General features: G+C 43.4%; 3 protein-coding genes across 3 annotated transcripts in view; 1 reads left to right on the top strand and 2 right to left on the bottom strand.

Moving 5' to 3' along the window:
- Nucleotides 1-24,963, top strand: part of LOC125721465 (NACHT, LRR and PYD domains-containing protein 12-like) — a 338,153-nt gene that overhangs the window by 258,094 nt on the left and 55,096 nt on the right. The gene's annotated exons all lie outside the window — the stretch shown is intronic.
- Nucleotides 1-24,963, bottom strand: part of LOC125721482 (tripartite motif-containing protein 16-like) — a 109,157-nt gene that overhangs the window by 64,260 nt on the left and 19,934 nt on the right. The gene's annotated exons all lie outside the window — the stretch shown is intronic.
- On the bottom strand, nucleotides 3,758-7,115 carry LOC125721488 (uncharacterized). Its single transcript, XM_048997432.1, has 2 exons — nucleotides 6,528-7,115; nucleotides 3,758-5,274 (listed from the first exon to the last, which is right to left on the bottom strand). Exons 1-2 carry the CDS (start codon nucleotides 6,637-6,639, stop codon nucleotides 4,529-4,531), a joined length of 858 nt encoding a protein of 285 aa, XP_048853389.1. The 5' UTR covers nucleotides 6,640-7,115; the 3' UTR covers nucleotides 3,758-4,528.

Genomic DNA, 24,963 nt, shown 5'->3' on the forward strand with positions numbered 1-24,963 from the left:
TATCAGTCCCAAACAGAAAGAAAGGGCGGCCCAAAGTCTGTTAAGTCGCAGAACTAGGGAATGAAACAGCTCCAAATGCAGGAAAAGGTGCGACGATCCTTAGCGCGTTCCAAGGCTCCCAGCACATCGCCGATGTCCCACCGAGGATCAGGAGCTTCAAGCAGCAGTTGTTGGGCGACATCGGACCGACCGAGGACAAGACAAGACTGACGGAAAAGAAAAACTGACGTAGGAAACACAGCAGCCACAGTGCAGGTTCAAACTATTATTGTCTGACAAACCTGCTGGAAGAGGCATAAACTGAAGCTGACGAGCAACTGAAACTGTAATCCTGGCAACAACCGTAACTACAATTAAAACACATCAAGTAAAGCAACTGACAAGTAGCTATAGGCCTAGTCACCAGAATAACTTGCAACCACTGGAGCTGCAACACAGACACCAGAGAAACACTGCAATATAAAATATTACCATTAGCCATTTAAATCAAGCAGAGGATTAACGCTAATTAAAACAGCAAAACCTCCCACCAAGACACAGAATAAGTGTGAACCTCAGCCAGCATGCCAGCGTACCACGGCAGACCACTGCGGTGTGGAAGGGGAGTTACCGGACCGGGAAACGCCAATGACGCCTCCACACACTAGGGGTCCCCACACACACTTACCGGAAATAATCAACAAGTCCTACCCGCAAAATTCCACACTGCTACAGTTGGATGGCCCTGGGATTTTTCTCCAGAACCCCAAGGCTCAATGGAAGTACCGCGAGATTCTTAAACCCTTACCTGAGGGAGGAGGCTTCCAGCGTAAGGAGAGGTTCACCAGAATCCCCGGGCTGGATGGACATCGTTCATCCTTTACCTGGGGAATGAGGCTCCCAACTCGTGGTGACTTACCCAAGCCCTGGTGCTGGATCATCATTAAATGCTTACATGGGGAAAGAGAGACCTTACCCTTGGCCTCCAAGCCTGGAAGTACCCTGAGCTCTAGACCCAAGCTTAACCCTAACCCATAAGCATAGGTTCGCAGCATGAACGGTTCTCAAATGATACCAGAAAACCATACATGTTCTTAATCTGAAAATCAGTTCATCGTTTTCCCAGAAGGTGGCAGCACATCAACACTGCAAGCTTGGCACATCCCTTTGGATACAATGAGCTATCCTTACATTTTGAAATTTTTTAAAACTTATTTAAATCAGTAAAACAAATTACTTCCAAAAAGGATAGAATCATGTCTACCCAATACCACTTGGCACCATGTTAGTGTGAATGGAGTTTTCACTCCAGCCCTGAGGGATTCAGAGCAGACACAAAAGATTGTGAAGCCATGTGTGATTTACAGTGAAAGGTGACTGAACACAACGCACAGCCTCTGTTATGACTCCACTGTTCACCATGGTTCAGCACCATCTATATTTCTATTATTTTTAAGGTATTTTACTTGTGGTTTTACACTTAACATGGTATCGACAGGCTTGCTCCAAAGAGATCTCAATGTATTTACACAGTGACAGTAACGCTGCCTTATCTTGCGAGAGGAAGTAGCATATGGGTGTGCTGCTAACGTTAGCATTAGCAAACCTAGCTGCCTGGCAGTGTTGGTAGTAACTCGTCAGTGTAATTCCACTACTTTTGTTTGCACCATGTATTTCAACATCGACGTGATGTTAATGTGATCACTATGCAACCTTTAGCCCACTGTTATTTTCCTTGATTATGTAATTATACAGGGCAGGTCAGGCAGAGGGAGCAGACGCTGATGCAGCACATTGCCGCACCAACCACACGTCCAAACTGCTGGCGATCCTGGCCGGCGACCCCCCAGGCAGACACACGGTCGAATCCCACCCTTATTATAATTACTTTTATATACAGTAATTGGTAATTAGTAATTTTCAGTAGCTTGCACAAGGCTGCTGACTAGCAACGTTATTCGTTGGCTGAATCCGAAATAGCTGTAGTGCTACGATGCTGGATTGTTACAGGGACAGTGATAAATGCAGACCCCTTTATTCTGATTGCGTTAAAAATCAAATGTTTTTACTCAGATTTCATCCATTTGGTGGTGTGCTCTCTATAATGTGCCATGTTTTCCTAAAAGCAGATTTTTTAAAAAGAATGGCAAAATAGAGCAGCGATCTGAATTGTAATGCCTGTATCTTGAAACGTAGCGTGTTGTCAGACTCTCCGATACACAGCTCTATGGTCCATACAGAGGAGATGAGGAACATGCAGTCTGCTAAGTCACGTGGTTACCTTTCGTTAGGTGGCTACGTTTACATGCCTTAACGCAATTAAGATGATTTCATGTAAACAGATTAATCGGGGAGCTCATTTATAAAGGCTTCGTGTGACTGAAAAAGACGAGAAGCATTCATACATACATTTATAGGAAGATTTTGGGATTTACAAAGAAAAACGTTTTGTGAAAAAGACACAAATCTTGTGAACGAGGTTGAGAGATGCTGTTTCGACAGAATCCTGTAGAGGGCACTGTGTATGCTAAATCGAAGGCTCCAGGAATGTATTCGGCATTTATAATCATAAACAATAATAAATGAAATATTTGTGGGCAAATGGCAATTGGCTCTGAGATTAAAGTTTTTTAAAATGAATTTGTTTAAATTTTTGGGCCGGCATGGTGGTGCAGTGGTTAGCACTGTTGCCTCACACCTCTGGGACCCAGGTTCGAGTCTCCGCCTGGGTTACATGTGTGTGGAGTTTGCATGTTCTCCCCATGTCGTCGTGGGGTTTCCTCCGGGTACGCCGGTTTCCCGCCACAGTCCAAAAACATGCTGAGGCTAATTGGAGTTGCTAAAAAATTGCCTGTAGGTGTGAATGGTGTGTGAGTGTGCCCTGCGATGGGCTGGCCCCCCCATCCTGGGTTGTTCCCTGCCTTGTGCCCATTGCTTCCGGGATAGGCTCCGGACCCCCCGCGACGCAGTAGGATTAGCGGTTTGGAAAATGGATGGATAGATGTATGATAGAATGATTAAGCTGTAGCACATTTCAAATAATATTTCATTTGTAACACATTTGTTCTCCAAACTTCTACATTTTTAACCTTTGGCCACAAGATCATCTTCTTCCTGCCAGTATCTTTTCTTTTCCTTTGATCCTCGGTTGTTGGAATCTGCTCTGCTGCTTGGAAGTTCCCTGGGGAGTTAGTGTTGGGGGGTTCTGGTGGAATGTGACCATCGGCAGCCATGGGCTGGATAGCGCTGTGGTGCTCAGCCTGGCTCTGTGCCCTTCTAGGGGCTCTGTGTCCTTTGTTAGCACAAACATTTTGCACACCTGACATTACCATGCATACAGTATTTCTCGTATTTTACAAAATACAAAAACACTGATCTGTAGAAAAAAACATTTTATTTCATGAACTAAGTCAAATATGAATCATAAAACACAATTAAAATACTTTTTTTGAATACATGCCTCAGAAATTGCACATCCCTGATTGTGCGTTACCTTCATGCTGCCTTGAAATTTTTGATTTCTTCACTGTAGCCCTATGTTATACAATCTAATCTTAACCTTATGTTAACTGATCCTATTTTTATTTCTTAAATATTCCCTCCACCACCCCCCCTCTAAGGAGGACTGCTTTATTTACAATTAATCTAATCCTATGTTATACAATCTTATCTTTACCTTATCTTAATTAATCTTATTTTTATTTCTTAAATATTCCCTCCACCACCCCCCCCCTCTAAGGAGGACTGCTTTATTTATAATTAATCTAATCCTATGTTATACAATCTTATCTTTACCTTATGTTAACTGATCCTATTTTTATTTCTTAAATATTCCCTCCACCACCCCCCCTCTAAGGAGGACTGCTTTATTTATAATTAATCTAATCCTATGTTATACAATCTTATCTTAACCTTCTGAATTAATCCTATTTTTATTTCTTAAATATTCCCTCCACCACCCCCCCTCTGAGGAGGACTGCTTTATTTATAATTAATCTAATCCTATGTTATACAATCTTATCTTAATTAATCCTATTTTTATTTCTTAAATATTCCCTCCACCACCCCCCCTCTAAGGAGGACTGCTTTATTTATAATTAATCTAATCCTATGTTATACAATCTTATCTTTACCTTATGTTAACTAACCCTATTTTTATTTTTTAAATATTCCCTCCACCACCCCCCCTCTAAGGAGGACTGCTTTATTTATAATTAATCTAATCCTATGTTATACAATCTTAAGCTTACCGTAACCTATCCTATCTTAATTTTATTCTATGTTATCTTATCCTATCTTTCTTATCTTATTCTTATACTATGTTATCTTATATAATCTTATCCTAAACTTATGGTAATTTATCATGTCTTTGTAAAACATAAAATGGCATACAAGTTAAGACTATCTTAACTTGTCCTATCTTATTATATACAATCTTAACCTTATCCTATCTTAATCTTATCCTATAGTACCTTATGCTATAGAACTACATGGTATTTTATCTTATCCTAAGTATGTATGACAACTCTTGTGTAATTATGTGCTGAATCTACAGGGAAATGTAGCTATGTGCATCTGACTGATAGCCCATTTCCACACCCATCTCCTGAGCCCTGGGCATGGTACTTAGCTGCTCCAGTGCATCAATAGGAAAGATGAACTCATCTTCATCAATCCTACGCCTCTTGGTTGAATGAGTACCCTCATTATCCTCATTCTTCCCCTGTTTAGCTAAGTTAATTTCATTTAAATGTCTGTTCCAAAACTCCTGACACCAGTACTCAGTAAAGCACTTGGCGTCATAGGTCATTTTAGAGTACTTTGTTACATAATAGTTATACAACCAATAGAATTTTTCCAGGTGAGATGAGGCGGCTACAGCCTGTGCTGGAGCCTGAAGCAGAGGGGTCAGATGAACCAGGCCTGGAGCTGAATATGGATGTGGAGCTGGGCTAACAGGTGTGAGTAAGTGTGGCGATAAAACAGAGGAGCCCATAAAAAGAAATGGGGATGAAACAAAAGGGGAGGGGGCTGAAGACGGAAATAAAAATGAAGAGGAGGAGAAGGTTGGTGAGCTGGGCTTAGGCTCTAACCCCTTCTGTTGGTCATACCTCCTTCTTCGCCCTGACCGGCCTCCCGCCGTTTTTCTACGGCGGCCTGTGCCCTGCTGACCCCTGCTGGTTGCCACCGGGATGGCAGCAGATCCAGGAGAGGCAGACGTGGTCAGGGAGCTGGCTGCCGGCGGCCAGGTGCGGCACTTCTTCCGACGGCCAGCATCACTGGAACTGGTTTGTCCTTTGGGATTATAAAGACAGGGGGCAGCATATTTAATTTAAATGAAACATTATGTCACTGTACAACAACACTACATCACAACCATCACAGATATCACACTTGGCAGTCGGTATTGCACACTAAGAAAAATTCTGCCGTCTTTATTGGATACAGGAAACACACGCTAGGGAAACTTATGCGCTGGTCTTGACTTGGGCCGTCTGTGTTTCAGCAGGGGAACCTGACCTATAAAAACAAGCCAGTTTGTGCACAGATTCCCTGATACGCAGAACAACAGCGAAAAACAACACTGGAAAGGTTCATGTGCATCAAATATAGCAGCCCACTCAATCCAAATGCTGGCATCAACAACTGACTATTAAGTCAAATCCTTTACTTATCTTACACTTTCCATAAGTTGCATTATTTATTCACTCTCAAGGTACCAAACTAAGATTTATGCTTTTTCTGATTACTACCGCGTTTCCCCGCAAATAAGCCCTAACATGATTTTTCAAGAAGCTCGTAATATAAGCCCTAGTTATTGTCCCATGGATTGTACGGTAACTAGAATGAGATGCGGTTGTACTACGAGAAGGCTACATGGACAAGAGGCGCTCATTTAAGGACAGAGTTATTGCTAAACATGAGAGATTGGGGACACTGGTTCTACAGGAAATTGAGTTGCGAGATATTCAGGACGGAATTTGGAACTTGGAGATTTACGATGATGTTCCAGAAGAACATGACATTACGACTATATTTGAATAAACATATGCAGTATACAGCAGAAGTTTGTTCATGAATAAATTCACCGTCAAATTGTTTACATGGAAAGATACTGTTAGAAGATGACATGATGTCTGTGTTTGAATAAATGTGGATTTTTTTCATGAATACCGGTAAATATACTGTAGCATGTTATACTTGGGAAAATACTACCTTAATATAAGCCGTAACGCGTCATTTGGAGCAAAAATTAATATAAGACCCTGTCTTATTTTCGGGGAAACACCGTATATTATAATGGACATATTCAGCTGTTACTTTACCACTTCATGATGATTTTCTCTGATGTTTAAATATAATATAATGCAGTAGACATGTAAAAAGACTCCCGTATATTAAAGCTAAAGGTGAACTACTTTATTATTTAGACATGTACTTCTAAAACAAGATAATAGAACAGAAGATTCAAGAAGACTAGTCAAGCATATTCTGACTTTAACTCTTTAAGTGCTGAGTTAGTCTGGGCATCATTTTGCCATCCTTACCTCGGCCAACTGGACCGGGGATGTATTCCGGGGCGATCCGCACACTGACTGCACCTTTCGGCAGCAGCCAGTCAATCCTCTGGAGATTCACGGTGGTTTTCACGATGGACATCTTTCGCGTCTTCTCTCTTGCTGATAAACTGCAAGTCTGAGCTGCTTTAAATGTTCAAATGAAAACTCTAAACGGAAAAGAATTGTTATGATTCGGTTGCTAAGCTACGGTGGCCGATTGGTGTCAGAGCGCTGCAAAGTCTTCAAACGCTTTAATCAAATGACGAAACATACGATCTACATTTACAAAAGCGCAGAAACGTAGAAGTACCACAAATTTTTAAGACAAGTTTAAAAACATATAAGCGCTGAAAATCCGCTCACAACACAGTTGTGAAGTTTCTGGGTGACAAAGAAACAAGACGGACCAATTATGGTTTAACTGTATATCGAATGTTTACGAAATGTCGATATCTTATCAAAACAGGATATAGAATGAAACACTACATTATATCAATCAATCATTCGGTCGCCATTAAAAATATAGAATAATATTCCTTCCTTGTTATAAGTAACACGAGAGCTGCGGTCTTGAAGTTGCACAGACTCCCAGAATTCATAGCGATAATTACGCGACCCATTCAATTAGTGGGTTTTTTGATAATTGGGAATGGGGAGGAGCCATTGGGTGCGTTCGACTTCACTTCGGTCTGACTCCAGCTGACGTGAGGGGGAGCGCCATCTGCCGGCGGCTGCAGGAGTGTAATATAATAATATAAACTGTAATATAAACTGTAATATAAACTTGTAATATAAACTGACAGCAGCCAAACTAGACAACTTCTACTCCTCGTAGTGCGAGACCTGACTGAGATGGCCGCACTGCCAGAAGGGTGTAGATACATCTATACAAATATCACCTGCATGCACATTACTTCTTCTACAATAACCAACTCCTGATCCAAACTGCTAGCAGTGAAAAGATAGCTGCCAGGAAAAAGATGAAATACATTTATTTCAAGGATTCAAAGTTTTTATTGTCATGCACAGAATACAATGCAATTCTTACTTGAATGCCTTCTTCACAGACTAGTCGATTAAACACATAAAGCAGCGCAAGATTACAGTAACTAACAATAAATAAACGATTAACTTATGTGTACTATTAGAGCATTTATTGAAACTTTACTTCTTTACAGGCTTTTCGGGAGAAATAGCAGATAACGCATCGGAACTTCCAGAGATACAAACGTCATGCTAAAATTGTTCAGCCAATAAGGGCAAAGTTGTGTCACGGAGGCAGTTCCAGTTTGTGCAGCCGGCTGAGAGGTTTTTTTTATTATTTTTGTTATTGAAGCTTTAAATTACAACAGAAGTAATAGCTGACCAGTGACCATTAAGATTAACAAAACAAACAAGAACATTTACGAGACATTTACAAAATAAGCCAGGGGCACATAGTAGCGACATTTACAGTTATGCCGGCTGAAAGGTGCTGCACGATCTTACTTGCTCTCTGCACGTGCTGCACGATCTGTCACGATCGTCTTGTAGGTTTTTGTACCATGTGACTTGGTGACGTTAGGTGACGTTTTGCAGGGCCGGCTTTATGTCGGACAAAAGAAATCTAACCATGATGCAGTAATTCTAGAGGCAGCAAAGCAGACTAACCAAAGATCTCATAGTAAACAAAGGAATGTGATACTGCAGTTAAGTCTCAAAACAAAGCTTTTACAATGTTAAATAGTACTCACAACTTTCAGAATTTGATTGAGTACAAAAAGTTGCAGGCTAACGTAAGGAGGGTAGTTAAATGAGCAAAGAGGGAGTTTTGGAGGTCCTTCTGTAATTCAGTAGGACGGGAAACTGACATTAGTAAAGTCTGGGGAATGATAAAAAAGATGCATGAGATTAAAAGGGAGTATGGATATTCAGTTCTAAATGATAATAACATAATAACAGTTACAGGTGGGGAAAAAGGCAAAATGTTAGTTTTGTGGTTTTTCATTCCCTGCTAAATCAGAAGTCAGAAGCCGCTGGTGTAGATCCAAATTCAGTCTTTATTGCAAACAAGTTACAACCAAGGCCGGACACTTAAAGTGTGTCCAGTACTGTTTTATACCTATTTTTATACAAGTTCTTATCATTTAACAATATCTCGTCACTTAAGCATCATCATTCCTTCAACCATTCACAATCATTGTTTTTTACATCAATCCACACCCCTAGGTGATAAGTTTGTCCATCATTTCTTTTACTGTTTGGTCCCTCAGCCGAACTTAATGGTGGTGCGACCATCTCCAATTGGTTTTTTAAAAATGCTCAGTCGTGAACTTTTGGGGAACTCGGGCGAATACCTTCCTTCAGTAGCAAACCTTGGCAGCTTCAACCTGTTGCACATTGTCTAATTAGAGGGTTGATAATATATTTGTCATTCAACATAATGATAAGGCATAACACTAATAAAGGTGGATATTCATGCATTCAGGGCTAACATGAAGTAGCTAACAGAAAGTTTGAGGCTAATACAAGGTGCAAATACATACTCAATTGATTACATTGTGTTGATTACATTATAATGATTACATTGTAATGATTACATCACGGGTATTTGGCATGCTTTTTAATAATACCGTAATGATTATATTCTACATTGTATAGTGCTAAATAATATCCCATATATTTCCCCCCCTTTGGGATTCTAAAGAGTCCCACACACAATTCTGTCCATCCAGCCTAGGAGGGAGGGCTAAAACCCTAAGATCTAGGGAAATTCCACTCCCAGCCCGCCACAGGCGCGGCCCCCCTTCGGGGTCCATGGCTGACATGGCTCACAAACTATCAACACTCAGAATCAACCAACAGCAATGAACTCCCCAGGATACATTGCATATATTATCAGGAATACATAATCTACCAGGAGTACATCACCTACCACAAGCTCATTACATAAACATATACGGCTAATACAAAGATAACTGAAAGGTTAACTGATAACACTGTAGATTACTATAACAGGCACTCTGTCATGAGCAGGAAAGTCCCAGGTGTCGTGGGCGGCAGGCAGGCTGCAGCGTTTCCAACATGGAGTATTCACAGGCGGTACGGCCGAACTTCAGCTATGGGCAGGAGCGTATCCAAGGTGTCTATGTCGCCATCCGTTTCCGTGTTGGTCCAGGAGGTTGCCGCTCCAAACGGTCCTCCCACCACTCTAAACATTGCAGCTATAGTCGCCTGCTGAGACAGTGCTCTTCCCACTAGGGAGCGAACAAGAGGAAGTACACAACAAAAGATTAGTAGCAAAGCAAGAATGAACACAGCACGCACACAGAGTGCTTTCATAAGGGCTTACTGCCAACTACCCCACATATTATAGCACCAGTCAAACAACCCGTCATGTTGTCCCGAATTTCTCGCCATCTCATCCTGTAACCCCTGCAACTTTCTCATACCCTCAGTAAATGAAACATCCAGGGCTGTATTATTGGGAATAAATGTACAGCACTGATCCAAGAACAGCACACACACTCCCCCTTTTTCTGCCAGGAGCCAATCCAGGGCCATCCTGTTCTGTCATGCCATCAGACTGGTGGCCTGAAGCTGCTCCCCCAGAGATGCGAGTGCCTCCTGAGTATAGTTGGTAAACCTCTGCTGATTATAGTACAAATAATTTATCCATTCCACATTTTTGTTAACAGTAGGCCAAATTAATATTGATTCAAACCCTGCAGCTATCTCACTTCTCACCTTATATTTCTCTGGAATGCCCCTCGGCTGGCATATGGCATCTATATACACACTGGGATCATCTTCGCAGCTCATAACAAACCTGTGGGACCTAGAGGGCTGTTTGTCAGAGTAAATATCCACCTGGCTAGCTAACATCCCCCTAGTGCAGAGGCCTCCACAATTATTGGGGAGAGGAGGCCTCAATCCTCCCTCCTGACCACACAGCCACCACGTATCTGCCAGAGGTACGCTCTGGTTCTCTAATGCATCCAGCGGAATGACATCTGAGTCCTCTATAGGCCTGTGTGGGGGGCTGACGTCTGAGTCCTCTATAGGCCCGTGTGAGGGGCTGACGTCTGAGTCCTCTATAGGCCTGTGTGGGGGGCTGACGTCTGAGTCCTCTATAGGCCTGTGTGAGGGGCTGACGTCTGAGTCCTCTATAGGCCTGTGTGGGGGGCTGACGTCTGAGTCCTCTATAGGCCTGTGTGGGGGGCTGACGTCTGAGTCCTCTATAGGCCTGTGTGAGGGGCTGACGTCTGAGTCCTCTATAGGCCCGTGTGAGGGGCTGACGTCTGAGTCCTCTATAGGCCCGTGTGGGGGGCTGACGTCTGAGTCCTCTATAGGCCTGTGTGGGGGGCTGACGTCTGAGTCCTCTATAGGCCTGTGTGAGGGGCTGACGTCTGAGTCCTCTATAGGCCCGTGTGAGGGGCTGACGTCTGAGTCCTCTATAGGCCTGTGTGAGGGGCTGACGTCTGAGTCCTCTATAGGCCCGTGTGAGGGGCTGACGTCTGAGTCCTCTATAGGCCCGTGTGAGGGGCTGACGTCTGAGTCCTCTATAGGCCTGTGTGGGGGGCTGACGTCTGAGTCCTCTATAGGCCTGTGTGGGGGGCCGACGTCTGAGTCCCCTATAGGCCCGTGTGAGGGGCCGACGTCTGAGTCCTCTATAGGCCTGTGTGGGGGGCTGACATCTGAGTCCTCTATAGGCCTGTGCGAGGGGCTGAAGTCTGAGTCCTCTATAGGCCTGTGTGAGGGGACCGACGTCTGAGTCCCCTATAGGCCCGTGTGAGGGGCCGACGTCTGAGTCCTCTATAGGCCAGTGTGGGGGGCTGACGTCTGAGTCCTCTATAGGCCTGTGTGAGGGGCCGACATCTGAGTCCTCTATAGGCCTGTGTGGGGGGCCGACGTCTGAGTCCTCTATAGGCCTGTGTGGGGGGCTGACGTCTGAGTCCTCTATAGGCCCGTGTGAGGGACCGACATCTGAGTCCTCTATAGGCCTGTGCGAGGGATTGACGTCTGAGTCCACTATAGGCCTGTGTATACATCAAATATCATATATATCCATCCATCCATCCATCCATTTTCCAAATCACTTATCCTACTGGGTTGCGGGGGGTCCGGAGCCTATCCCGGAAGCAATGGGCACGAGGCAGGGAACAACCCAGGATGGGGGGCCAGCCCATCGCAGGGCACATTCACACATCATTCAAATATCATATATATGATTTATTAAATTTAGATTTAAGTTTGCAGTCAATTCAATTTCCATGTTTCTCAATTTTCACGTTGCCTTTTTAAACGCAATTATGTGAATTTTAAGTAAAAATGTAGAATAAAATTATGTCGTGATAATTATCAATATCATTTCCTATGAAAAAAACTTTACTATTGTACAATATTGCCCAGCCATAGGCTGATTTCAAAATTGATTTACATATTGTCTGTCTGTCATTATACATAAGAACATAAGAACATAAGAACTATACAAACGAGAGGAGGCCATTCGGCCCATCAAGCTCGCTTGGGGAGAACTAAACTAATAGCTCAGAGTCGTTAAAATCTTATCTAGCTCTGATTTAAAGGAACCCAAGGATTCAGCTTGCACTACATTATCAGGAAGGCTATTCCATACTCTGACTACACGCTGTGTAAAGAAGTGCTTCCTTAAATCCAGCTTGAAATGTTCTCCCGCTAATTTCCACCTATGGCCACGAGTTCGTGTATTTAAACTAATGCTGAAGTAACTATTTGGTTGAACAGCATCCAAACCTGTTAGAATCTTATATACCTGGATCATGTCCCCCCTCAGTCTCCTTTGCTTGAGACTGAACAGATTTAGCTCAAGTAACCGTTCCTCGTATGACATTCCTCTAAGACCAGGAATCATTTTTGTGGCCCTACGCTGCACCTTTTCTAAGGCCACAATGTCCTTTTTAAGATATGGTGACCAAACCTGCACACAATATTCTAGGTGAGGTCTCACCAAGGAATTGTATAATCTTAGCATTACCTCCCTTGACTTAAACTCCACACACCTGGAGATATACCCCAACATCCTATTGGCCTTTTTTATTGCTTCCCCACACTGGCGAGAATGGGACATGGAAGCATCAACATACACACCAAGGTCTTTCTCATGATCAGCTACCTTTATTTCAGTGACACCCATGAAATACCTGTACTTTATATTTCTGCTCCCTAGATGGAGTACCTTACATTTATCGACGTTAAATTTCATCTGCCAGGTATCGGCCCAGTCACTAATTAAATCAAGATCCCACTGTAGCTGCTGAGCCACTAATTCAGTATCTGCTACACCACCCACCTTGGTGTCATCTGCAAATTTCACCAGTTTACTGTATATATTGGTATCCATATCATTTATGTAAATTAGGAACAATAGTGGTCCTAAAATCGAACCCTGCGGTACCCCACTATGAACGCAAGCCCACTGTGACATTGTGCCTCTTATAACTACTCGCTGTTTCCTATCTGTTAACCAGTTATCAATCCAGGTCGCTATGGTACCTAAAATACCTGTCGCTTTGAGTTTAAGTAGGAGCCTCTTGTGGGGGACAACATCAAAAGCCTTTTGGAAATCTAAGTAGATGACATCATAGGCCTTCTTATCATCAACTTCCTGAGTAGCTTCCTCAAAAAACTCCAACAGATTTGTTAAACAGGATCTACCTCTCCTAAATCCATGCTGGCTATCCCGCAAAATGTTATTGGAGTCCAGGTAATCTACCATTTTCTCTTTGATTATAGCCTCCATAACTTTACCAGTTATACAAGTTAGACTGATTGGCCTATAGTTAGACAAATTACTTCTATCCTTTTTTGAAAATATGCGTTATGAAGGCGTGCTTCCAATCAGAAGGTACCACACCTTCAGATAAGGATTTTTGAAACAGTAAAGTTAAGGGTCGGCAAATAATATCCCTCATCTCTTTTAACACTATAGGTAAGATGCCATCAGGGCCCTGTGATTTATTTATTTTGAGCTTAGCTTGGCTTTGCAAAACATCTGCTTCAGTTATATATATATTAGCTATAGACAATGCTGGATAGGTAATAACTGGTAAATTACTAAGGTCCTCAACAGTGAATACCCGTGCAAAACTATCATTGAACTAATTTACTATATCAATGTCGTTTACTATTATAAGACCCTTACTATCCTGCAGATTAGTAATTTCAGGTTTTAGAGCTCTTTTAGAGTTAAAATACTGGAAGAAACTTTTAACGTCATCCTTAGCTTCCAATGCAACCATCCTTTCGACATTTCTTTTAGCTCGTCTAATATCATTTTTTAACTCAGCCTGTAGACTTAGATATTCCTGCTTAATTCTGTCATCATCAGTTATTTTCCATTGCTGGAACAAAGCCCTTTTCCTCCTTACTTTATACTTTATTTCCCTAGTAAACCACCTAGGTTTCAATTTCCTAGATTTATTCTTGCTGGAAACAGGTATGAAGTCCTCTTGCACTTGCAATAATGTGCTTTTAAAAAATTCCCAGGCCTCTTCAACAGTTTTGTTATTTAACTCCATCCAGTTCACAGTTTCTAGTTTTAGTCTCATACACTTAAAGTCAGCCTTCCTAACATTATATATTTTTGATTTGGACTTAGCTCTTCGAACACTAAACTTAACCTCAAATTTGACCATGTTATGATCGCTACTGTCAAGTGGTTCTAAAACGTCTAATTTACCAATCCTGTCCTGGTTATTAGAGAGAACAAGATCAAGAATGGCATCTCCCCTGGTAGGGGTGTTAACAAACTGAGTAAAAAAACAATCCTGTACTAATTCCACCATCTCCAGTTCATTTTCTGAAGAGGCAGTGACAATGTCCCACTGCATTCCTGGTAGATTAAAATCACCCATAACTACCACATCATTTTTATTGCTCATAGTCCTAATATCACTGTATAACAATCTGCTTTCCTCAGCAGCTATATTAGGTGTTCTGTAACAAACACCGACAATTAGGCTATTTGAGTTTTTAGCATCTAATTTTACCCATATTGCTTCCGTAGTTTTATTTATATCAGTAAGTTCCCTTGCCTGCAAGTTTTCCTTTACATATACTGCAACACCACCTCCCTTTTTTCCTATACGATCCTTACGGAACAACGTGTAACCATCCATATTATATTCTTGTTCATCCTTTTCACTCAACCACGTTTCAGTTATTCCTATAATATCATAAGAGTCCGATGAGATAAAAGCCTCTAAATCATGAATTTTATTCCTAATACTTCTGGCGTTTAAATACAGACAACAAAGGGTAGGCCTATTACGGTGCCCACTTACAATATGATTATTTGGGGCTTTCCGTTTCCCCCCACTGACATAGTTAACTAACCTCCCTGCCCCCCCAGTCCCTAGTTTAAACATTCCTCAACTACTCTACACATACGCCTCCCCAATACACTGGTTCCCCTCTGGTTCAGGTGCAACCCATCCGGCTTGAACAAGTCCCACCTGTTCCACAGGGTCCTCCAATGCCCCATAAACCTAAACCCCTCTTTCCTACACCATCCTTTTAGCCACGCATTTAATTTCCTTATCTCAGCTAACTTAGCCTGACTTGCACGTGGCACGGGGAGTATTTCGGAGAATACCACCGTGGACGTTCTGCTTCTAAGCTTATTGGCGACTTCTATAAATTTATCCTGCAGAACAGCCCTTCTACCCTTGCCTATGTCGTTGGTGCCAACATGCACCACGACAACTGGATCCACCCCAGCTGGGGCCAAAAGCTTATCCACACGATCTGGAAGGTCTCCTACCTGGGCACCAGGCAGGCAAGACACCGTACGGGACCCTCTATCACGCGTGCACACATAACTGTCTACTCCCCTAATAATGGAATCCCCCACTACCACAACCTCCCTCTTCCTGGGGGGAGGGGGCTCCTCAGTGCCCAAGGGCCCACCTGCCTCCCCAGTCCGTTCCGGCTGTAAAGCTGGAAGAACCTGAAACCTGTTCGACACAGTCACCTCAGGTGATGCCGCCTCTGCAACGTGTGTACGCCCTTTCCTGCGTCTACGACCTACGGTCACCCAGCTCTCTCGACCTCTCTGCTCTTCATTCTCCCCCCTCCCGGCTAGTGGCGTACACACCTTCTCCTTAAAAGGCGTATTAACTTGCTCCTCTAACTCACTGTTGCATTGGATGAGAGCCAGTTGCTCCTCAAGGTCGCGAACCTTGACCATGAGCGAGTCCACTAGCTTACATCGCTCGCAGATGAAGTCCGACTGGACACTAACGTCCAGAAGGGCAAACATGTTGCAAACGCAACACTGAGCCGGCCCCATAATTAACTAACTCACTATGACCCCGTACTCCCAGCCCAGTAAATTTATATAGCGTATTTAACTTTAAAGATTAATTAGCGTACCGTTAAATGCAATAAAGTGCCGAGTACACTAAAATAAGTTACTTGGGTTGAAACGGAACTTAATTATTATTTTTATTTAAAATTTTAAATCCACCCCACAGTCCAAAAACATGCTGAGGCTAATTGGAGTTGCTGAATTGCCCGTAGGTGTGCATGTGTGAGTGAATGGTGTGTGAGTGTGCCCTGCGATGGGCTGGCCCCCCATCCTGGGTTGTTCCCAGCCTCGTGCCCATTGATTCCGGGATAGGCTCCGGACCCCCCGCGACCCAATAGGATAAGCGGTTTGGAAAATGGATGGCTGGATTTTAAATCCAATAAATTTACTACTACTTACCAAAAGAACTTCTGCCTGAACCAAGTATGAACTAAAAACAAAACGAAATCGAAGTTGCTCTTGGGAGGTCGAAAAACCACAAAAACCTTGCAGAATTAATCAGGATAAAACATATAAAACGATAAACAATAAAAACTATACGATTAGGAAGCAATCAGTCCCGTGTACATGATCAGCCAGAAAATACTTGCATTCATCTAAACTTTTATAAACTTTAAACTGCCTTTGCTTGCTGGCCTGTGGGCTGATGGACAAACTTGAATGCCTTACAGGATAGGATAGGATGCACATTCTTTATTGTCCATTAAATCCCTCTATCAAGTGTCAATAGGCTCCAAACAACCAAATGTAATTAAAGGAATTAATTTATTAAAAAAATACAGAAATAACCCAAAATAAAAAAATAATAAATAAATAAAGACTAACCAAAGTAACTTAACTGTTCCCCTCAGTTATCAGTCATCAGTCAGTCATCACCCTGACTAAACTGTATAATGAGCAGATGGGACTGTCAGTACATGGTTAGATCGTGTTTAATACAACAACTGGAATACTGCATACAAGGCACAAAAGCACTGTGGGGAATAGAGCATTATTTGAACAGTAGTTCTATTATTACACCTCCTCCTTTTAGCTTAAGTCAAATGTGCTGTGTACCTTTTGCCATTAATTTCTATTACTGCTATCAACAACCTCCTTCTCACTCTCTCTTCTACTGAACTTCCCTCTTTGTTCACAAGTCCATTCTGTCAGGTGGTTTTCCAGTCAACTTGACCTAGTAACAGTCCCTGTAGGCCAAAGATGACCTTTATCAGTCTCTACCACATATGGTCTAGGAGTATCTGCAGGTCTGACGACTCCCAGCAGTCCCTTCTGTGCTAATCCAAACTGTCTGACCAGATGTCAGTTCTGCGAGAGGTCTGGAGCGGAGTCTGCGGTTGTAGTGTTTTGCCTGCTGACGCCTTCTCTCCTCATCCTGCTTGCGAAAAACTTGCAGATCTGGCCATTTAGGACCCAGCTGTCCACCATCTGGCTAATCTGTGCTGTGATACCGGGCCACCATACTGACAGTGTATCTTTGGCTCGGCATTTTGTAATTCCCTGATAGCCTTCATGCAGACGCTGAAGAACATCCGCTCTCAAGGGGGGAGGTATCACAAGTCCTTCTCCCTTCATGAGAAGGTCGTGAGGAAGGTGAAAATCCATTCTGTGCTGCCAGTATGGTTTAATGTCTGGATCTAACTTACATCTCTCTGGCCATTCTGTGAAACAGTGGTTTGTCACTTGTCTGCATACGTCGTCTTCTTTCTGCGCTGTCTTTATCTCCTCCAGCCTTTTGTCTCCACGTCTTTCTCTAGCTGAAGATGCCGTTCAATCAAAATGAATATTTTACTCACTTATCTTTTGGTCTTTTATGATTCCATGTGTATCACCTCCAAATTATTTTGAAGATTTAAATTTCATTGTATCCAAATTAATTTGGAACGGCAGACAACCCAGGAAACGCTTCTCAGTTTTACAGCGCACCAAATCAGACGGTGGCCTCGCCCTCCCTGATTTTAAGCTCTAGCATTGGGCATTTCAAATTAGGGCTATGCGCACTTGGACAGACGCAGGCAGTGCAGTGTCATGGAGAGGTATTGAATCGGCTATAGTGCATCCCCACGGACTCCAGGACTTACCTTTCCCAGGGGTAGGTCTTCGTAAATCACGACACAAACTTGGTTGTATCTTTTCATCCACCTTAGCTGCATGGTACAACGCCGAAAAAGTAATAGGTCAACAATCTCCTTTATGGAACAATTTCCACTTTCTGTCAGACTATAAAGCTTTTGTTTGTCCCCCCTGGTCATCCAAGGGGGTTTTCACATTTTCTAATACGTTTGATGCGAATGTTGTGCGCACATTCCAGGACATTCAAAAAGAATACAGTCTGCCTGGCTTCTCATTTTTCTTCGACCTCAGGCTACGATCCACAATGAAGGCCTATGCTGTGCCATGGAATTCTGTCTTAGATGATCACCCAATGTTCAGCTGGATCGATCCTGTCGAGGCATCTAAAGGCACGGTCACAAACATTTACAACAATTTACTCCTTAACGTTCATAAGCCTTTGAAGATTCTGTCAAAATGGGATTTAGAACTTTCTAGGTTTGGATTCCACCCGGTTTGGGAAACAGTGCGGTCGAATCTTTGCCTTACTTCCAAAAACCTTAGTCATGTACGTATTCACTTTAAAACTATCCACCGTTTCTATTGTAACCCTACAAACGGTATCTCATCAAACCTGCTCCCCATCCATACTGCAGCATTTGCAACACTGACACTACCAGTACGTTTCTACATGTTCTGGGACTGTCCAGTGACTCAACATTTATGGAAGCTTGTCACTCGCGTGTAATGTGATCTTACTGGACTATACTTTGACATGGAGCCTTGCTTACTATTGCTTAACGATGACTTGATGTACCAGTTCTCATTACGTGATAAAAAACTGTTAAAGGCAGGCTTTACAGCTGCTAAGAAAACCACACAACAGCGATGGATACACCCTGATACAAACCTGAAGCAATTCTGGATTGTCTCATTCCATTACATTGTCTATTTAGAGTATACCACTGCAAAGATTAACAAGGCAAAGCAATCACTGTAAATACCTGGAGGAATATGGCTGCTGCTCTTAAAGAGCTTCTTTGAAGTTTATATGAGTCTAATTTATATGAGTTTGCTGCCAACATGTCAAGTGTGAAAAGTTGTTCTGTGTTTCCTTTTCTTTTTTTCTTTTCTTTTTTCTCCTTTCTCTTGCTGCTTTTTTGTCATTTATTCTTGTGGTATCTCTGTCCTGTATGTGCCTTCTGATAAATTGACGGAATGACAATAAAATTATAATCACAAAAAAAACAGCCTCAACTACAACATTATACATTTTTGCTGTACACAGTATCTTGTCACGGTTGATCAAAACATGATTCACCCCTGTACTCCCATAAAGTGTCCTGTAGGGCCTGGATTAGGTCCACAGCTCTAGCTAGATCAAGGGAAGGTGCTTGAAGCATGTCTGACAGATATTTGGCTTCCCCAAGAATCTTCCTAAGAACTGCTAGAATTCCAATAAAGGTAAGGTCTACTTGTGAAAGCAGGCCCCGTGCATCCACTGATCTCTCCGCACTGCTCTCTCCATCTATCTCATGTAATACAAGCAATACAGCTGGCAGTCTGTCCATGAGATTTTTACATGCATAGTACCTGCATGCCCATCTGGTATCACTGACTTTCTGTAGCTCTCTTGGTGCATCCTGATACATGTCTTGTTGAACTGACAACCATTTCTGGTGAACATAAGACCCTGACATGTACCAATGAAAAAAAACATGAGTTCCATGTGCGATCTTTTCAGGTATCGTGATTTTGTTGAATTGATAGATTAATTGTTGTGGCCAGCGTGCGTATATAAGATCCGGTTGTAGTTGCGTGTGGGACCACCCTGTAACCGGTGACGTGACTCTCCATGTGCCAGTATCTCCTTTTTGGGTCACCCCGTTCAACAGCAGGGCCATATTTAATCTCCTCCTTAGCTTCCGCTTCTAAATGGTCAAAAAGAAAAAATGCTTGATCAGCAGACGACAGAAGCCAGGCCCGCATACAAACTCGCACCTCTTCCTCCCACTCCTCAAAGCTCACACCAGACCTGCCCCCAAACATTGGACACTTCCGGTCTCTAGAAATAAAAGTAAAACGTTCAGTATAGACACGAGGCTCGACCGAAACAGGTGGAGGTGCGGGGGAGGATTGGGTGGCAGTAGAGGGACCTGGAACTTCTGCTCGTTCCTGGTGCAAACGATCATTATCAGGCTGGAGCTGCCCCAACAAATTCCTGAGCTGCTGCACTTCGTCGTCCATAATGACAATAGGACAATAAAACTAGACGGCACAAACGAAGCCCGGCAAACTAAATTGACTCAAAATAGTAGCGGCTCCTGGGAAACTAATGCTGCTGTTTTACTTTGCCTTTCCACTATGACAAATTAAACACCAAAAAATAAAAAACCAAAAAAAAATCTCACCTAACCTCCTCAGGGAGCGATCAGGGAGTCACATCTGCACCATGTACTGGTGAAATCCTGCCGACTACGCCCACTCCGATATAAAAGCACACAAATTCATAATCACCGCCTGGGGGACGTGAAGACCATGAACACTGCCTTTATTATTCTGCGTTCAGTTAACACTCCAAAGGAAAAACCAAACAGCAAAGCAATTACTTTAAAAATTACCCACAAATGGTACAAATCAGATCATGTTAGAATAACACTCCAATCACACAAAGAAACCCAAACCCGGCAGCTATTACCTTGGGGTGGGGGGGGGGACACTGTCAGAAGGTACTCCACAGGGTCACCACATCACATGGCGTAGATACACACACCAGGGGGGTGGGCTAAGAAGGCAGAGCGACCACACAGCGCTATATCGCCAGGACCTACCCCCCCCCCAAACCAGATCCTCACCACCCAACACCAAGCCTCCCCAACGGCGCCCCACGGTTTACGTACAACAAACTAAACAAAACACATAAATACTTAATACTAATTAAACAGGAAACCCGAAAACAAAAAAAAAAACGAAACAAAAGCAGAAAACACAGCAGGACAAAACAGCAGCAATTGTAGTGGCTCAGTATCCCGCCGGCTGCCTGGCTCACGCCGGTCCGGGACACTCCACCAAATCGCCATCCACTGACTGAGTACAAGCGGTATTAAAAGGGAACCTTAAAACGGGAAACAACTGCAAGTGGCTAGATTACCAAGCCCTCGCAAACTGCAGTGATGGAGATGCCCACAACTAGGCTAATTTAGTGAGGAACCTCCCTCAAAGGTACAACGGCGAACACCCGCCTGCTTCAGATCACAAGCCCATGTTCTGAATCACTATTCTACCAACACACAGGTAGAAGATGAAGAACTCTCCTCAAAGTAGTTCCATCAGTTGGACCTTGTAACATGAATAATCGTAGTGGAGAGTTACAATTATTATTTTAATGGGAAGACGTGAGATTTTTATTGGGGGGGGGGGGGGGTCCCACCTTCAGAAACAGCCAGTGAGACTCGTTTACCTCAATCCTTCTGACCATGTGAGTCTCATTAATGAAACCGTATCTTAAGCCCAGCCGGAGCCCACCTCCCCAAGGGTACACTCTACTTTCCCAGAAAATGCCAAGATGGATTCAAATTCAACTCCCAAACCTACTGTCAGTTTTTAGAAGACACTTTCTTCAAGCAGCAGTACAGGATGAAGTCAGCATCTTTCAGGAGGACCATGATTTTTACGCAGGACAATGCTCCATCGCATGCATTGAAGTACTCCACTGCATGGCTAGCCAGTAAAGGCCTTAAGGATGACAAAATAATGACATAATCACCTGACATAATCCCTATTGAGAACTTGTGGGCCCTGCTTATATGGGAGATTTACAGTGAAAGAAAGCAGTACAGCTCTCTGAACAGTGTCTGGGAGGCTGTGGTTGCTGCTGCACAAAAAGTTAATCGTCAACAGAACAAGAAAATAACAGATTCCATGAATGGAAGACTTATTGCTGTTCAGGAGCCGGACTGCTTGGGGTAAGAAGCAATTGCACAGTCGTGCAGACCTGCTCCTGATGCTGCAGAATCTTCTTTCCGGATGGAAGAGGGGTAGTAGACAGTTGGTGGGTGGGATGGTACCGGTCAGTCACAATGCTGGTGGCCTTACGGATGCAGCGGGAAGTGTAAGTGTCCTGCAGGCTGGGGAGAGAGCTGCCGATGATGCACTCAGCGGTCTGCACAGTCTTCTGAAGGGTCCGGACCGCTGAGCGCGTCATCAGCAGCTCTCTCTCCAGCCTGCAGGACACTCACACTTCCTGCTGCGTCCGTAAGGAGGTGGCTATATTGCTCACTAATTGATATTTCATGTCAGAAATGTTTATTTGGAAATTATGTGATGTTATTATTCGCACTTTGAAAGATGATAATAAACAAGGTAGATGGGAAAATGTAGGTTTTTCATTTAGTTGCATAATAATTGTGCACACTAATAGTTGTGTAATAATTGTGCACACTAATAGTTGTGTAATAATTCTGCAGACTAATAGTTGTACAATAATTCTGCACACTAATAGTTGTGTAATAATTCTGCACACTAATAGTTGTATAATAATTCTGCACACTAATAGTTGTGTAATAATTCTGCACACACGTGTTTTCCCCTGATAATGTTCACACATTTCCTTTGCATAACATTCAGGCTTCAGGTTCATTAACATTTTGGACTGACTGATGACACTATATTTGTTTTTTATTGAAATTAATCCCAAAAACACAACTCGCCTAATAATTGTGAACACAGTGTATTACATTGTGGGAACCAAATGTCCCCCACGATGTGATAAAAACCTTTTGCCACCTAAAATCTTGTATTTTGTTTGCTTACTTATGGTTAAGGTTGGGGCTGGGTAGACTGTCATTGTTGGGATTAGAGTTTTCACGATCGAAACAAATGGAGAGTCCACACAAAGATATAATTACAAACCTCTGTGTGTGTGTTTGTGTGCGTGCGTGTTTGTGTGCGCATGTGTGTTTGTGTGTGTGCGCATGTTAGCGTGCATGTGTGCGCCTCTGTGTGTGTGTGCGCGTTAGCGTGCGTGTGTGCGTCTGTGTGTGTGTGCGCATGTTAGCATGCATGTGTGCGCCTCTGTGTGTGTGTGTGTGTGCGCGTTAGCGTGTGTGTGTGCGTCTGTGTGTGTGTGCGCATGTTAGAGTGCATGTGTGCGCCTCTGTGTGTGTGGGCGCGTTAGCGTGCGTGTGTGCGTCTGTGTGTGTGTGCGCATGTTAGCGTGCATGTGTGCGCCTCTGTGTGTGTGTGTGTGTGTGCGTTAGCGTGCGTGTGTGCGTCTGTGTGTGTGCGCGTGTTAGCGTGCATGTGTGCGCCTCTGTGTGTGTGCGTCTGTGTGTGTGTGCGTGTTAGCGTGTGAGTGTGCGTCTGTGTGTGTGTGCGCGTGTTAGCGTGCATGTGTGCGCCTCTGTGTGTGTGCGTCTGTGTGTGTGTGTGTGCGTCTGTGTGTGCGTCTGTGTGTGTGCGTCTGTGTGTGTGTGCGCGTGTTAGCGTGCATGTGTGCGCCTCTGTGTGTGTGCGTCTGTGTGTGTGTGCGCGTGTTAGCGTGCATGTGTGCGCCTGTGTGTGTGCGTGTACCTGGCTACAGAAGATGGATGGATGGACAGATGGAATTTGCAACCTTACTAAAGAGTAGCAGAAGCACTTCTGACACTTGAACCCTGATGATAAGTACAATTATTTATGTAAAAGTGCATCAGTTTTGTACTTAGTGGCATTTGCCAAACATGCTTGTAAAGGTGAATTCTGCCAGAGGTCAGTGCTGTGGGTTGGCGTTTGGCTCAGTGGCTTATATCACTATGCTCCTGTGACTAAGGCCCTTAACCCCAAACGCACCGGTGACTGCCTGCGTCTGCCTTCTCAAAGAAACAATTTTAAATTGTTTGACTGTGGAATTTGAGCTTCATGGGTCCAAACCTGCTTAGTCACACCGCCTTAAGTTTGCTGCTCAACTCGCCGCTTTCTCAATTGTAAGTCGCTTTGCAAAAAAATATCTCCAAAATAAAAGTAAATGCTCTTTTTTGCAGGAGAAAAAATGATCAACATGTGTTTTAAACGGTACAAAAGTGGGTCTGACCTTCATGCAGTTTCAACAAAACGTGGGTGGGGACAAGGGACGTCGCGATATAATGTGATCATACGATTACGTTTGCAGAAAAATAAAAGGACAGCGATAATGGTTCCCAGCAGCACAAACCAAAGACAATCGGATGAAAGCAGAGTGGAATATGGGAGTATGGTAGACGATCCTTTCATAGCATCCAGATTTCTTAATGTTTGCTAGGCTGAGTTTGTTTCTATGGCGAGGAGCCCAGCACCAAGTTACACAAGAAAATAAGCTGGAGGAAAGCGGCAGGCAAAAGCCTGACCCAGACGCAGCCCCGGTGCACGCCGGTTGGCGGCTGGGGAAACTTGCCGTGTATCGCCCCTACGGCGGCTGTTTCAGCTCACGGTAGGAAGCCGCCATCTAGTGGTCCGCTTTGGGAATTGCATGTAGCGCCAAAGTTCCTCGAAATTGTTACAGTATCATGGACCTAAAGACTCATTGAGGTTTCACTCAAACACACAATATTGTGCAGTTTGGGGATTTGCGTTGGTGTTTTTGTGCTCATCATCACAGGTCCTGAGGGCCCATACATGCTGGTGCTGAGCTCTGTTACTGATATTCTTAAGTATTATTTTTAATAATTGATGCACTTGCACTCAATCTTTTATACAATGTTTTGTCGCTTTTAATCTTTCCAAGCACTTTGCATACCGGGGCGACGCCCAGCACCGTACAGTGTCAATCTGCTTCCTCATTTGTATGTCGTTTTGATAAAAGCTTCTGATAAATAAGTAAAATGTAAGTCGGTATAAATGTATATACAACAGTAACTATGGTAGATTTCTCTCTGGTAGGTCTCTCTGACCTTACTGCCCTGGGAGAAAAGCCCAGTGTAACATGGGCTAAAATGTAAATGTGTAGTTTTTTAGATCTTAATCTGAAAATCCGTTCTTCGTTTTCCCAGAAGGTGGCAGCACATGATCACTGCAAAACTGCAAGCTTGG

Source organism: Brienomyrus brachyistius, unplaced genomic scaffold (genome assembly GCF_023856365.1).
Source record: "Brienomyrus brachyistius isolate T26 unplaced genomic scaffold, BBRACH_0.4 scaffold33, whole genome shotgun sequence".
Classification (NCBI taxonomy): Eukaryota; Metazoa; Chordata; class Actinopteri; order Osteoglossiformes; family Mormyridae; genus Brienomyrus; species Brienomyrus brachyistius.